This window comes from Ptychodera flava, chromosome 10, assembly GCF_041260155.1.
Source record: "Ptychodera flava strain L36383 chromosome 10, AS_Pfla_20210202, whole genome shotgun sequence".
Taxonomy (NCBI): domain Eukaryota; kingdom Metazoa; phylum Hemichordata; class Enteropneusta; family Ptychoderidae; genus Ptychodera; species Ptychodera flava.
Window position 1 is genome coordinate 33,192,801 of NC_091937.1, and position 17,449 is coordinate 33,210,249.

The window sequence follows — 17,449 nt, forward strand, 5'->3', positions numbered from 1 at the left end:
GGGGGGCTGAAGGAATTCAGGGGGGATTCAAAAATTTGGAGGTGGTAGAGGAGGGACTTAAAGTTTTGTTCTGCCTATATGGGGACCTGAAATTGTTTGGTTCCATAGACTTTTATAATTCCAAAGCTAGGTGGGTAATTCAATGAAAATTTATAACTTACACTTTAATGTCATCCAATTGTTCTAATATTAGTAATAATTAACAAGATCTAGAAGCATTTTGTCGCATTTCATTACTTTTACTCGAAAAAATCTTAAAAATGTATGAATTTTCGTGAAAAAACCCCAGACAAGTAGGGCTAGTATCTGGGCAGAAGCTGCAACCGTTGATAAACTTTTTTTCAGTATTTAGTTCTATGCAATCCAATACAGTATCTTACGGTCTCCCTACAGCATGCTAAAAAAAAACCAATATTCAGTTTGTCGAGAAAACCCTTCATATATAATTAGTGAGTGATAATTGAATTCGAGTCCAGACTGAACGTCATTTGTCAATGATACAAATGCGCGGTACATATTCACAGGCTGTGGTGGCAAGTTGAATACTGGACAGTTCAACACGTTGTAGGGGTAGAACAATAATGCAGTTGTATAAACTGAACAAAATTATTGTCAAAATTATCAAAGTTAGCTTAGCTACTGCCTACAGGCAGTGTCACTGTCATTGTATACCGGAAGTGACAGCGATTGCTCTGACTCTGATGTAGTTGAAGAAGCCTTTGGGTCAAATGACACTCATGACAGTGAAACGTACTTGTACACAAGATCAGGCCGGAGAGCAACACATGGAAGACCAGGAGATGAGGGATTTGGAATTCTGGCATATGAGAATAATCAAATATTCAAGAAAAAAGACTTGGTCACCATGCTTGATTTACTACATTTTCACATTCTCATCGTAAAATGACACAAAAGTAAAACTTGAGTTTGCACATAGAGACTCTAATTTAAATGAAAAGATATGTGGCTAAATGGAATTATTTTGATTTCACAAAATTTGGCATTATTACACCAAAATTTTCAGAGATCAAGACGTTTATTTGATGGAGTATTTTAACCTTCCAGTATTGTCAATTTTTGTAAAAAATTTATAAGTAGCTCTGATGTAGCCAGGAATTCCCAATTTGCATATACTTTCTCATGATCGTCATTCTGTGTGCTTTCAGCAGGTGCCATTGACCTGGCCAGAGTTGCACTAACTCAAGTCGGCTCTAACTGACAAATCAAAAAAGGTCTACTGATGTGTTTAAAAATGAATCAATTTTAAGAACATGTCTAAGGAATATGGCTCTACAAACTGTTAATTGCAGGTAGTGTTGAACATCTGCGAGCAGAACTGCCAATACATGCTTATTTTTTTCTTTGTGTGCATCCCTAATAAATATGCGGCTATATGATCATCGGGGGATCTTTCAAAACTTTGATCATATCGATGGGGGACTTGAAATTTTAGGGTATTGAGGGGCGCTCTGCAAAACATAAGATTTCAATCACGATTCCTCTAAACCCCCCCCCCCCCCCCCCGTTATTTGTGAACGCAGCCTTACCTGCCTCGGGCTTTTGTTATATTGCGTGTGACCTTCGTCAGACCGCCAGCGTAAGTTTTTATCCACTAACCCGGGTGTGATCTTTTATCAAACAAGATTTCGTCGGCAATCCCATAGCACTGCTTGTTACCTCACGATGCTGTGGCTTTTCACTGTTTTAACAGTCGCTTCGATTTGGCCAACTTTCGGAGCTGAACTGCACATCCTTCACACAAACGCTCAGTTAACCCACATCGAAGAATTCAATGCCGGTGGGAAGACATGCTCGGACAGCGACGTGCAGGCGGAGCGGTGCTACGCGGGAGTCGCCCGTCGAATGACCGCCATCGAGAATATCCGATCCGTCGTCCGGGACAGCGTACTTCTGGACGCCGGGGACACCCTCACCGGAACGGACTGGTACGCGGTTTTTCGAGGACAGGAGTCAGCCCATTTCATGAACTCTTTGGATTACACGGCCCTGGTAAGTTGAAGCACGTTAAAGTCAGTGCACCTTGAATATCCAAATAAGCAAATTGACATCTACACCAAGCTTCGTTAGGGTGGTACCTCCATGGACCACCACTAATTGTTATAATCATATGTCTGAGGTTTGAAACAACGTGAATCATTATACGATACAAAAGGAGAACTATAAGCTATTTTACGAGTAAATTTTAAAATCATGGTGTTTGAGATCGTAGCTTACCACGTTTGTAATCGGGTCTCGGGAGATATACAATGTCTGATATGAAAGGTACAATCGCTAGCAGGACACAAAAGTCTACGCGAGATAAGAGGGTTTACGTCGATAGAGGCCCTTCAACTTTGGAAAAAGCGGTCGCACCAAAATGATCATAAAGATAGAAAAATACAGATCTCGACCTTCCAGAAGACAGATCCATATCCAAACACTATCAATGAGTGAATAAAATCTCATAAAAATCTGCCCGTACAGTTCCAGCGGTTCGATCGCAAGGTACACGTGCACATATTTCCTGAACTAATTCAACGAAAAAAGGATAGAAAAGTGCCATTTCAAGCGAGTTCTGCGTTTTTGCATATTCTGTCTGTTTATATCTGTATATATCTGTGGGTAGACCGTTGAATAACAAAAAATAATTATGTCGTTTACCATAGGAGCCGATGCAATGGAAACGGTATCACCAAGGCAGAGTCTAAATATTTTCATGTACCTCTTTATTTCCAACATCATTATCATCTGGACTCAAAACAAACACATCGCAGAATTATTTCCCACTTTTGTAAATTAATGTTGACTTTCAAAAACCATATCAAAGGCAGCTCAAGGTTTGTTTTTACAAAGTAATATCGAAAATATATTGAATTTGGTACGCATCCAACAAATAATAGCCTGGTTCCTACAATATAGTGAAAAATAGAAATCGGGGAATGTGCCAATCGGTTTGAAAACATCTGAAAACTGATAAGGTGACCTTGCACTGGATAGCTCAACGCATGACTCTAGTTTCATGTGTGCGCTACAGCGACGACTTGTGTCAATTCTGTTGGACTTGGGCGTGGGGGGGGGGGGTACAAGAGCGCTCTTGAACCCTGTACCGATATGTTGCTGATGTGTCAGTGACAGAATCTTTCTTTAGACTTCATTCATGAAACAAGTATTGTGTTCAGAAAACCGAACTTTGAATAACCTGTAACGGTCGAAGGAATACGGCCTTGTCCTCAGGACAAACAAAACAGTTTGTATGGCTTACATTTCTCGCCATTCATATCTGTCACGCATGCCAAAGGTCTGTCAATTGTTTGCTTCTTTTGGCCACGTCCGTGCAACACAATCCTATTTTTCCCTCCATTGTAAATGTCTACAGGTCGAATGGGACAGAGAAAACGTGACACGAAAGCTCACAAAATCGTACCAAGAACATGTGCAGTGAAGCCTAACTTCAAATTGCAGTGCCCCCTTCCCTTTCTGGAGATGATGGCGCTCTATTTGCGATCATGAAATTTTCTTGTTGAAGATTTGGTGAGAAACAATAAAAAATTATTCGTTAGGAATAGCAAGCCGTCTGCATGCAAATGGTACCACGCAAATAATACAAAAGCGTATCAGACATCACGCTCTAGTTACGTGTACAAAACGAAAAGACATCGACTATGGTGCTTTGGCTAAAACAATAATTATGCTGTTCCGATAACACGGTTTTCAAAAATAGGGTAGGTAGGTCGGCAGTAATTTTTTCCAAATATTTTTATTTTTAAATGTACATTTTTCAGGGGTTCAGGGCAATCAAACACTGGCCACAAACATTTCCAGAAAAACGTATCATACATATAAAAGGATAAAAAAACATCAAAGACATCCTCATTTAAGCAAAAATCAAATGCCGAGTAACGAACACGTGATTTTACGTTTTTCTTTCTTTTTTACTTCCGTGTTTACGTAGCTCTAAAAAGATTGGGGTCGGCAGGCAAAAAATAGGGTTATCGGAACAGTACAATTTTTTTGTTCTGCCTTATCTATGCGTACGATAACATTTGAACGAATTTAAATTGAAAGCAGCCATTAATACAAATCATATTGGAAAGGTACTTGGTTGGGATGTTGGAGGTTTTCAAACTCTTCAAATTGATAAAGTGTTCTTTTCCTCAGTTTTTGAACACGTCAGGTAATTGGCCTGATAACTGTAGACTGGTTTGTTCAAAGGTTAACTCAGACAAAATGGAGCGCTCAATTGTCTGTGCGTAACAGTATGTGGAAGCTGGAATAAGCGTATGTCAATCACATAATAGAAACACGACGCCAAATCCCGTTTGAATGATGAGACAGCCGGGTGACTCATCAGTTTTTTTACACTATTTGACCACTGCCACTGAAATACATGTACTTCACACGATATCGCATCAACTAAAAGAGGACGTTGCCAGGATTGCTGACCTTTTTACACGGTTAAAAGCTTTTCTCAGACTGGTAGCAATACGCTTGCAATACCGTGCCTTTTCGGTCCCAATTTTTGCAATGTTATCACACTAAATGTACCAGTATTATTAATCGCGAGCTGTTGACTGATTGATTTAATCCCGTACAAGGTCAACACCGGTGGGCGATTAGGCAATGTTTTATGGAATAACAACGACAGTGTGTGGTCAAGTCATCAGAGGTTGCAATTGAAATATTTGATCAAAGAAGGACCGTTGATAGAAACTACATTTCTTTATGAGGTAGGGTGAATTTCGTGCTTTTCACAGTGCATATATCAACTCTGGCGCTCTCGTCATGTTTTGATGATAAACTAATCAGACTACTGCTAACTAGCGCTAACCAAAATTAAATAGCCCAAGTTGGATGAAATAATAACCATCCACGATAGGCTCTAACAAGCAATTTCAATTCATTGCTCCGACTTAGACTGAACTAAGAAGTAGAAAATGTAGAAAATGCAGAAAGTGGATGATACTAAAAAATTAGACAATGATCTGCCATATTACAGTGATCCATACTAATCTTTTCTCCAGTCTCCATAGCGAGCTGCATGTTACATATGACATTACATCGCCCTACCAGGTCTCGTCTAGAAAAGACGTTGACAAGTTAGGATTGTTTGTCATTGACTCGTCCACCTGTGGCCTGAATTCTTTCGTATACTAGCAGCTTAACCTTTCGTCGAGGATGCTGTCATTATTCAAAATCAAAATGATATGTGTGTTTGTTTATCCATTCCTCACCATACGTTGGTAGTTTCATCATCCGACCGTCCAGGCATCCGACTCGGTACCATGCACGCTTCAAATTGGACAATCCATCGATCAGATAATTATCAAGATTACTTAATTATGTCATCCCGTCTTATCGCTCACTATACAATTCACCAAATCGTCTGTACAAAAAATTCTTGTCTAATAGCCAACAGGTTATCAACTGTTCAAGTATATCTTCATCAACCTGAGTGCATGACATCAACCTTGTTCGTCAATCATTACCAAAAGGTACACGACTCGGATATCAGCGGATGCGAACGTGTAGATGGGCGATTTTGTCCTCAGTGGCCATCTTTAGGAAAAAACCACGCTAACAGGCAGGGAGAAGATTCAGTTGTTTATGCACAGAGAACTCTGGCTGAATAACAGTAAACAAGTAAATAAATAATAGAAAAATAAAAAAAATAGAAAAAACGGTCAAAAAGAAAAAAATAACAGACTTAACGAAAACAAACAAATAAACAAAAACAAAACAAGTAGACAAAAGAAACAAAAGTAAGTTAACAAAAACACGACTGACGGATCGATTGTGAGACTTGCATGAAACAGACTAGACTCACCTTGCTATGGAATGGTCCACTGTATAATATGCACGTTTTCTTTTCTCCAATTTATGACACGGTCAGACAAAGCCTGCTGACATTTTCTTGAATTCAACACTATTGTAGGTTTATGTACAAATTCTCTTGCCTGGGCACCATGGCAACAAAAAGGTACGACTTTTGCTTCGAAGAGTTTGTGTTGCCATGTTGACCACCAATTCCATTTGCAACTTTAAAGGGCCAGTGGGCTGTAGTTTTTATGATAATTTTTATCACCATTTTTGTGTTTTATGTCAATTGCAAGTTCTTCTTCTCCCTAATGCATTCCTAAACGCCAATTTCTTTATTTAGTATTTCAACACATCGTTTTTACGTTTAAAGTGCACTGACTGTTTTTTGAATTCTGGCCTGGACTGAGAACTCAGCGATAACAATGCAGTCTACACTTGACTAACGGATCCAGTCGTGCATGGGTCTCCGCAAACTCCACACCAAACCACGGCTTGGAGTTTGCGGGGAGCCGTACTTTACTTGATCTTTCAGTCTAATGGGTACTAGTCTAGCATTGCGTCTCCGTCTTTTGGCCTTCGTTTGTACATCAAGTATGGACGAAGGTCAAAGGAGGGGGACAAGATACTAGACTAAATGGGTACGGGCTTGGTTGGTGACAAGCTGAACGCTGTGAATGCCGGGAGTGGAACAAGAAACTGCAGTTCATAGACAGTGTCATCAAAACTTACAGCAACAGGTCCTTTAAAGATAGTTCCAAACCTTGTCACTTACGTGTCTAAGTTGGTAAAACAGCACCGACATATTTTCTGTTTCATTCCTCTGTAGAGTCTTGGACAGTATGACTTCTTACACGGCACAGAAACCGTCCTCTCGTTTCTGCAAAACACGACATTCCCGTCGCTGGGATGCAACATCAACATCACGGACGAACCCGGTTTTACCGACCACCTTCTGCCGTCGATCGTCAAGAACATGTCGGACGGCGAAAGAGTCGGCATCGTAGGCTACAGCGACGATTCTATTCCGGACACTTTTCGTACAGGTAAGTTACGATAACAGTTGTATGTTATTGGATGCTCATAAAGATTACATGATTCACAGTGCATTTTAAGACAATAAGTGTATCACACAAAAATACGTGGCAATTTCAATAACAACAACAACATCAACAACAACGACGACGATGACAACAACAACATCAACAACAACAATAACAACAACAACAACAACAACAACAACAACAATAATAATAATAATAATAATAATAATAATAATAATAATAATAATTCAAAGCTTGTAAAATACAATAAAAACCCTAGCCCTTTGTCATCAAATGATTCCTGGTTTGTAGGTAGTTTTGGGTTAATTGATTGAGAAGTGTTATTTTTGTCGAGGAAATTCTTTGTTTGAACTTAAATTATGAAAGGCGAACAGGATAGGTGTTTTTCATTTTATCTCATATGCTGTAGGTGTCAGTATCGTTGAGTGAATTGGACTCTTGGACAAGGGTGGTATCCCTTTCCAATTACAAGGTCATGAATGCTTGTCTAAACAGTTTTTGGTAATTTTCTTTAACATCCTTTGACTGTACTTAGTGTGGATCTAAAATCTAGTGTGCTACCTCGATGAGCATTCTTAGTTTACCACCAACGCAACATTTTTAAGTAGAGAATTAGAAATAAACTACAGGAAAAAGAACACGTTTAGGGGAAAGTGTCACCACTTTTCAAAAGATTTGATTTTTAATTTTATAGTACGATGGGATGAATTATCGAATTCTACACACTGCACAGACTTGAATAGGTCAAAAGATTTCTGCCTCAACATAGCTCGTGTGCATCATACTTTGATGGCATAATTTATAGGTATCTCTATCTACACATTTTTCCATGATTACACCACCTATTCCCCTTATTGATCCATATTATGCATCATTACAATATCCCCGTGACTTTTCAGGTCAGCTGATTTTCGGTGACGTCATCTCAGCGATGCAGGATGAGGTCGCTCGTCTAGAGTTAGAAGGCGTGAATAGAATCATCGCCCTGGGATTTGGCAGCACAGAACTCCATAAACTAGTCGTCGAAGAAGTTGCTGGCGTTGATGTTATCGTCTATGGTGGCCCGAAGACTTTACTTCACAACGGTAAGGAGAACTTTCACTGTGGCAAGCTGAGCAGGTTAGATTGTTGGGGGCGCTTTTCCGGCAGCTCATACTTGGCAGATCCATACATAAACAGACGATGTAGCAAACATCCTGCAATTTCGAGTGAGTGAGTCGCCGGAAGTTGCCTCACAAACGTGAAAGCTATTGTAAGAGTCAGTGTATACCGCATCCTCGTATAGGCATGAACAGCAATTTTAGTCATTGTAAAGTCACTGTGCTTCTCTGAGCCCCTGTAAGAAAAAACGTTTCGCTGAACGCGAATCCTGCAAATTTCTATTACTGATATTTTAGAAAAAAATGTCAAGTCCATGACAAGTTACAAGTGTCCAAATTATTTGAGTAATCTTTTCCAGCCTGCTAACGTTCATTCATCCAGGTCTCTGCGCTCAACTTCAACAAACAATTTGTACTTGCCAAAAATTAGAACGGAAATAATGAGAAAAAGCCTTTCATATCCTGGTGCTGTCCTTTGGAATGAACTCCCCTCATCTTTGAAAAACAGCCCAAATCTGAGATCTTTCAAGTTGCAATTGTATAAATTTCTCATGGATCGGGTGTGATATGTTCTTGCCTTATGTTGTAGTGTTAGTTGTCTTATTGTCCTAATTGCTGTTTTTTTTCTTGACCTGATTTTTTACTGGTTTGTTGCTTGTATTAGTACTTGTATTTTTTTTTCCTCTGTCATTCTGTAAATTTTTAATGTCGACCTTGTGGAAGATCGGCCTTATTGGCCGAACATGTTATCGACAATAAATAAAGTTAAATAAATAAATAAATAAATAAATAAATAAATATTTTTAAATCATTATTGCCCAAAAAACCCCCACCTTTTTACGCCAGTCTACTCAGGTCAAAGACAAGATGGTTCATGGTCTATGTTTGCACCAAAGAAAAAGAGAATATTTATTGTCAAGACAACAGTATGCTAATTATTGCCTCGTTTTGATCCCTCGAATGCAGAGTACCCGAGGCTCCGGAGGACGAAAGTATAGTGGCTGGCGACTATCCGATGGTCATGAACCCCGGATATGACCCCAATGTCACTGTTCTGCTGGTGACCGCCTACAAATGGGGCAAATATCTGGGACACCTGAATGTGTCGTTCGATGAAGATGGCAACGTTGTGGATTGGACGGGAAACACTCTATTGATGAAAACATCTCTACAGCAAGGTAAAGAGTATATATATATATATATACATATATACATATATATATATATAATATATATATATATATATATATATATATATATATATATATATACTAGTCTCATTAATTTATACAAGATGTATGTGTATACTGCAAACTCAAAACCTGGCAGTCGACATGCATGCTGTCTCCAACCGAGGCCTGTCATGAAGCCCCATTGATGTCACCTTTTCTTTCTCCAAATGGCCGTATCTAGATGCCGATGTTTTGTCGGAAGTTACCGAATGGAAAGAAGAGCTGAACGAAGGTCTCGCGAGAGAAATCGGGCAAACCCACGTTCTACTCGACGCAAGCGCAGAAACATGTTACCTGCATGAATGTAACTTTCAGAGTCTGCTGATGGACGCAGTAGTTCATTACTTCGCCAAACGAGGTCATAGAGATATTTCCATGGCAATCGTGAACGCAGACAGTTACGACAATTACATAAACGAAACTGGTTCAGGTAAGGAATATTACAGGAACAATCAGTAGTAGCTGTATTAAGGTTTTGCAGTATTTCGCAGTCCTTTCGTCGGTTTTGTTACCTTCTCTCTTCTTCTTCTTCGACTGAATGATTTAGCTTTTAGCGCCCGCATGAGGCTAGATCTTTCAGTCTGTCTTCTTCCTTACGTTCTTCGAAATACAAACGAAAAAACACTGCAAAGCCAACGCATTGAGTATAATGTTGATGTTATCAATGACCAATGAATTCTAGTCCGAGTCAATTTTCAGCAAAATACTGCACACATTACGTCGATATTACACAAACACTGGATGTGTTGACGAATCGAACATTGGTCGTTTTGACACGATTTGGAAAGTAAGTCAGGGAGAAAGGGAAACTTGAAATACATGTATATCAAAAATTAACTTGTTGAGCTTTGAACAATATACGAATGTGTGGAAAATATGTAATGCAGTAAAGCTTTTGCAGGTCACACGTCTCTGACCCAATCTATTGATTTATCATCAACTTCTGTGTCAAATAAGCTGATCCATACTGACATGCCAATCTATCGTAAAACGGAGGCGTTGCATCCAGTAAAAAATACTTGGTAAAATTTCATAGTAGCTTTAGGCTTCTGGGACTAGCCTATATTGGAAAATCTCTTGCGAAAAGAGGACAAATCGAGGAGATGATGGCCCTCGAGCGACGAATCTTCCGATCTAGGACTCACAGACTGCACAAGAATAATCAAACGTTTTGAGTTTTTTGCAATGTTCCAAAAACAGACAGATAAGAGACAACGGACTGAGCTGGGGATGACTTTTGATCAGTATACTGTGTCTAGAAAGGGCAAATATTCCCAGATATTTTTACTCAGCCACTTGTCAAGAAATGTCCGTATGCATTCACCTCTCAGGCACGGTAACCCTCGGAGACCTGCGCAGCGTGATGCTCTACTGGGAGACCATGGATGTCGTTGAACTTGGGGGTCGATACATCAGGGAAGCTTTCGAGAGGTCTGTGGAAGAATACGACGGCGAGAAACCAATCAGATATTTCCTGCAAGTATCGGGTAAGCTCGATCATCGCATGTTGGCGCTCTCACGCCCGGAAAATTAGATTTACATATTTACCATACACAAATCAATGTGACTAAACTGAATGCCTATGAAACAATTGTCGTCACAATATGTTTTTCTTGTGTTAATCAAATGCCTCATCTAATCCCTTGTTCTCGGATTAGTGATGTGTGAAATGCTCTTAAAATATATTGACAATATTTTTCCTCCATGGAAATTTTTATCAACTAAATAGATTTCCTGTCAGACAAATCTTATGATAAACTGGGTTTTGTCAGCGAACGAACAGTATTTAAGTGCTGAATAAATATTGTGACAGCGCCATTGACGAAACACTTTTCATAGCGAGCTACATTCCAACGCTTCGAGACCAGTCTTTTGTCGTTCATATCTTAAGGTAGTATATGCGCCTCGAAAGTGAAATATTCAACCCTTTGCACTAAGTTCCTTCAACAAAATTTTCAACCATTGTCTTATAAAATCAAGAATAAAAATCGGGGTTCACCTTGCAAATTTGGGTAATCGAGAAACAAAATACCTAACATTTACCGATAGTTGAAATTCAAAATGGCCGCCATCTATGTGTTAATTCTACGGAGAAAAATAACATTTTTGATTTTCGAAATACTAAGATGGCGACAATTTTTCTTACTCGAAGAGATTGTAAATGTGCCCTCATAAACAGTAGATTAGAAAAGAACTGTAAAACTTTGTCTGAATATCTTTCCCGAAAGCGCATCTAATTAGTTCCAGAGACCAGCTCTGGAACTGTTAGTTTTTGCTCACTTTCCTTCTTTCTTTCTTTCTTTCTTTCTTTCTTTCTTTCTTTCTTTCTTTCTCTATTTCCGGTATTACTATCATAGAACATGCTATACACAAATTTAACCTTAATTACCCAGAATGCATTGCGACACGCTTATGACGTCATCGCTCAGCTCGGACGGGTTTTACGGGCATTTCTTGTGTGTTTATTTATTTATTTTTATTCTGCATTGCTCGACTATCATATCGCGTTCAGCTATTAATAATTCTGGCTGTCTTTCGCTTTGTTTTTTGTTGCTTTTTGATTTTATTTTTCTCTAAATACTCGCCGTACGTGGCTATACTGTTTCGCCCGAATGCTCATGAGATAACAATGGCGGCGGATAAAATCGCTTCGCTCGCATAGAGAGAGAAAAGTAGGCTTTCCGTAAGTTTACAAGCGCGGCTGGGCACATCGTGTACCTAGGCGAGGTGGATGTGCTCGAAAACGAAGATCAATGCAAAATTTGGATTCAAAATCGGCTGTTTTGGCGGAGAAACTGCCCGCCGTATTTCTGAGGAGCCACCAGCAGTTTTTCCTATATCAGTCTGCGAGGTCGTTTAAAGCCGGTAACACACAGCCCTGTCACGGCACCGGCATGCGTTGGCTGCACGTAAAAGCAGCTCAACTTTCCAAGATCAAACGGTCAGTATCTTGTGAAAACAGCGACATTGCAATGAAAATTGTTTTAGTCTGTGCTTTTAATCAAATGAAAATGCATGTGGCCTCGGTTTTCAATTTCAACGGCCTAGGTCCGATGTTTCCTCTCGTCTGATCATCGTCGTAAACGACGCGCCTCTTTACGGCAACAACTCAGCGCTACCCGTCAAGCGATTGATTTTTGCGTAGGTCAGTTGCTCTGGCTCGCGAGAATGTCGTCTGATATACATTTCCGTGCGTTGTCGCCCCCGTATGTATCTGTTGCGTTTTTACCGTACATGTAGGCATTTGTCATCTGTGGACTGCCTTGCTTTTAGTTGTATTATGGTGTTTACTGCTAGCAGCCCTAACTATTATATAGGTACGTGCTTGAATATTAAAATCCAAAGCACTCTTTCATTCTGCACCTATCTTTGTCACACATTCTCTTGTTTATTCCGCTGCTCTGGTCTCTGGAACTTCGCTTTTGCTTGCAAATGCTTTCTAGTTGACCTTTAGTTTTTACCCTCTGTCATTGACTTTGCATTTTCTACAGGTGTGAGGGTAACTTATGACATCAGCAAACCAGCAGGGCAAAGAGTGAAGGACGTGTCGGTGAATTGCGCCACCTGTCGAGTGCCAGAATACAAGCCACTGGACGATGACGCTGTGTATAAATTCGCGACCAACAGTTACCTGGCTAGTGGAGGCAGTGGCTATGGCATGATCGGCGATAACAGACTGTCGCATGTCATTGGTGAGAAATTAAAACACGTGGAGTTTATATTATTGACTCATACGCGTAAAATATCTTAACAAGAAAAACATTGCCGATGTTGTTATTTTTTACAATTTCACCGTGTCCCTCCAGCTATCTGTATACCAATGTCAGCCTGTAGCAACTGTATAAATATCTACCATTCGTCGATAGATTGTGATCGTTTTCTGGTGTACGATATTTTATGACATAATTGTTCGTTTCTATGTGATATTAAACCACGCATCAATATTTGTTCCCCTCTCTCTCTCTCTCTCTCTCTCTCTCTCTCTCTCTCTCTCTCTCTCTCTCAGGAGAGGAACAGACAGACATCCTGGAGGAATACATCAGGGCCATTTCTCCCGTACGGCTTGGTGTAGAAGGCAGGATCTCCTTCGATTCATCAAACGGTGGAAGTGAGTGTACGGATCCCATAAGTGGCGCAATATGGCTCGCAGACATCAACATTAGTCTAGTAATTTTGTCACTTGCCTATGCAATTTGCACGACACAGTGATCATGTAGCTTTCTTTAATAGCACCACACTGTCTTGATTCTTGGACAACCATGATAGTTGTCCCAGCTGTTTTACGCGATCCCAGTGCCTCTGAGCGCGCCCTCTACAGTTGAGATATATTCGAACACTGAGAATTTCCCCAAATAATTATCGTCAATGTTGTACTTAATCAATTATCTGCCCCATTGATTTAAATACTTTATTTTCATTATTAAATACACCAGCCTTAATGTTAACTTGCACTAGTAATATACTTACAGTTAAACTATGACATTTAACCTATCATCTTTATGTTGATAACTTGAATGTATGTCGTTCAGTAAGTTCATGTACACATGGAATGTATTTATGGTAATTTAAATTATTCAGACACTTACGATTTCATATGTATTCTAATTTCTGTAAATGTTCTATAAAGGTTTCGTTTTATTAAGTTGTATATGGTTCAGTGTATACGTTTTTAATTCTTGCTATAGTTTGGATAGATATTCCCAAATGTATATCAGCTGTCTTCTTTAAGACCCTTTTTTGTACTATCGCCTGATACGTTACCTTACTGTTTTGTTCAAAGACTACTGTCTGTGTAAGAATTTCCTGAAGAAGTAGGTTTTTATCTAAGTTTATAACACCTTCTACCCGATGTAAAACATTGCTTCGCAAAATATATTTATTACAGCCACTCTTAGACCCCGGGATCCCATACAAAGGCTTTAACATGGCCATTACAAGATAACATTGAACATGCTTTCCTGTTGTACAAATGTAGCACGTTTTTGGTGGTATACAAATTGATTTTGAGCTTATGGAAGCAATTTTATCATTTTATCGAATTTATGCTTTAACAGATGTTGCGTTCGATAAAAAACAAAACGTTTGAAGACTTTGATTAATATTAAATAGCACAGGAACAATCTATTTCTATCAATCCTGGGTGAGTTTTGTTTTATCAAGAAAGTATCATCAATATTCGTCATTCGAGCCAGCAGAAATATGTGAAGTAACTTTGTTACCACATCGTCTGAAAGATTCTCCTATTCTTAACGTTGGCTGCGCTGTTCCATTTGCGGAGCATCTCGCGTTCGCGTGCTGCGACAGAAAACGGGAAGCTTTTTTAAGCAGCAACACACCTAATGCTAATTGATAAGGAATTCCATACTAAATGACGGAAGAATCCCAGTATTGGCACTCACAGAGTGGCTGGGTAACGATGCAAAATTCAAAACACCCTTTATAAGCGATTTTACAACAAGAAAGGGGCCTTATTTGGGAAATATTGGAGAAATTAAAAAAACAACAAATTACAAAATCTTGGAGAGGGAGAGAATATTTCAAAAATACTTTGTATAGATCTCTGAGATTATTTAATCTCATCAATTTAGTATATCGTTGTTGTAAAATCAGCTGACCTTTATTACAGTCTGAAGCAATATGATAAATTTGAAATAATACTGTCCATTATGACGGAATTATTTTAAACACTGATTCATGATTACACCAAAGAAAAATCATTTATCAAGTTCAAAGGCATATTCTTAACCTTTAACAGATGACCTACGCAACAAAGTACCATTTTATTTCGTTTTCACACACCGTGATGATGAACTAAAAAGTGCTTTTCCGTGATTTGGAGACGCGTGTAGGTACCTATTTACCACCAACGGGCACAGTAGGCCTAATAATATTAAACGACAATTTCCTACTTTACCCATGCATTCACTGTTCTAAATGTTTCCCCAGAACTGAATCTCAGCGAAATCTTAAAACATCAAAATGATAGAAATGACGAAGATGGGTAAGATAAGGAAACTTATCTCTTCACAAGGCCTAGAATTTTATTTACCGGGGATTCTTGAACTTGCATCTGCGAAATTCCAGGTCTTGAAGAATTCAGTTGGCATTAACAACGACTGATGTGAGTCGAAGAAGATAATTTTTTGTAAGGCCAAAGTTTTGTATCATGTCACCTTAAAAACATTTCACATGTCTGTATGTTATAATTTTCAAGCTCCTATCTAACATGAGTAAAACATTCCATAATTTATTTTTTTGTCCGTGTGTTGTTTGTTTGTCTATTTTCTTCACACAGGTACGTGAACGACCTTACAAGAGAATATTCTTGATTTGTGGATATGGCGCCCTCTACATAGAATAAGGGAAACTTGTCGTGGGTGGCGCTGTCGAACTGTCCTCAGCTTGTGTGCACAGCATCGGAATGCCCAAGTACAGAGCATGGTTCAAATCAGATCTAGGAAACAGCTCTATCCTTTGGCACATGTTTTTGTAATTCAAGTATACAATATTTTTGATTTTTGATCTTTCTTTTCGATATTTGATAATTCGCCCGCTTTTCATAGGCCTATCATGGCCATTTCCTCTGAGTGTAAAATTATCATCCATTTTCCATGACCACTAACGTTACATATTACTGTCGGCATTGTACGGTTATAGCACAATAGATATCTCTAAATACGTAATTGGCAAAAAATGAACATTTTCAACCATGAATATGAAAAAGTGGTGCTTTTTAAAAGATACGCACCCATCGAGTTGAACGACGGAGAAATCTCAAAGGTGACCTAGATAATTTTTAACCGCACTTTTCTCGGCCTGAGGGAAAAATGATAAGAAGAACATGAAATGAAAAGAAGCCGATTCGTACATTTGACACATTGGATAATTCCAAATTCCTGTCACGTCACGTTCAGCCAATATCCGTCGACAACATACCTATTGCCTCTCACTGAACGAGAATATAAACTCCACTAATAAAGGGATCTGGACATCAAATCCACTTCAAAGACCTAATTAAGTGAATTGTAGAGATTAGTCGGCGATACGCGATTTCGGAAACCTCCGTCTTTTGTCGTGATTTTTTTCGTCAGGAAGGAGCGTAAGTATATAACTCCTTATTTCAGCGATAATCATATAGCATACAGCTGGCCCTCCACACACGAACGCCGGCGTGCATGCGGCCCAGACATGACAACCTGCAGAACGTGGCGCTCTGGGCTTTCAAATGTGTCGTGAACACGGAGGACAGATAACGACGACGTTAATACTAATCTCAAGTTGCCATGGCGACCGCGCAAACGATAAAATCACAGAGAGGGCGGCTGGCTAGCAAGTGGATACATAGGCAGTTAAATTGGCTTAAACCGCCGTTCCTGGCAATAGCATCTAACTAACCATGACACTGCAAAGCGCGGTGCAACTGATTTCTGTCTCTGCTTATCTGTGTTTCCAATTTTATTTTACGACATAACACAATCCATGCGACTACGTAATTCACTTTTACAACATGTAATATACTGCATGCCACTATTCGCTTTACTGGAATTCTGCCGACACGAAATCATTTTGTGCGGCGGACAAAGCCTAGGATTCAAGTTTTTTCCCGGGCCCGCTTTCTTTACGAGCACGGTGCCGCGGGTAAGCAATCTTACGATTTCTTATTTTATTTCGTCGAACGTGTCAGCAATACGGATTCGACCTTCTGCGATTTGCTGCAAAATAATCAGATTTTTAGCTGTCTCCTTGGAATGGCTGACAGAATCGATACGTTGCCAGTGCAGGGAGAACGTGACATTGGCGCTACCGCTAGGGGGCGTATGTTTTCAAAAGATCTCTTAAAACTGCAGAGGCACACGTTGGGTAACAAGGAAAGGCGAAGTTAAAACTTCAGATCAATACCAATACCATAAATGAATTTCACAAATGCGAAAAGACAAATTTGACGGGCTGCCACAGTGACTGATAGAGGCATACAAATTATACATAGTTTGATATGGACAGACAAGATGAAATTGAAGAAAAATGAAAAAGAAACCGATCAACAGGTTAAAAAAAGAGAAAGAAAACAACAGACCAAGAGAACGAGTGGATTGAAATTGGAAACAAGTGGGAGCAGCCGAACATACATACATAAATACATACATACATAAATACATACATACATACATACATACATTCACACATTCATACATACATACATACATACATACATTCACACATTCATACATACATACATACA

The 17,449-nt window shown here is 39.3% G+C and overlaps 1 protein-coding gene across 2 annotated transcripts; it reads left to right on the plus strand.

Annotated features, from left to right (window-relative positions):
• The first annotated feature begins 1,599 nt into the window (after positions 1-1,599).
• On the plus strand, positions 1,600-16,210 carry LOC139142563 (5'-nucleotidase-like). 2 transcript variants are annotated; one of them, XM_070712542.1, is made up of 9 exons: positions 1,600-2,010; positions 6,644-6,860; positions 7,778-7,963; positions 8,944-9,156; positions 9,392-9,640; positions 10,542-10,697; positions 12,702-12,902; positions 13,217-13,318; positions 15,506-16,210. In XM_070712542.1, exons 1-9 carry the CDS (start codon positions 1,684-1,686, stop codon positions 15,511-15,513), a joined length of 1,659 nt encoding a protein of 552 aa, XP_070568643.1. In that variant the 5' UTR covers positions 1,600-1,683; the 3' UTR covers positions 15,514-16,210. The 2 variants fall into 2 exon arrangements, with proteins under 2 accessions (XP_070568643.1, XP_070568642.1); XM_070712541.1 differs by lacking the exon at positions 15,506-16,210 and having other exon boundaries at positions 13,217-14,344.
• Positions 16,211-17,449: the final 1,239 nt, after the last annotated feature.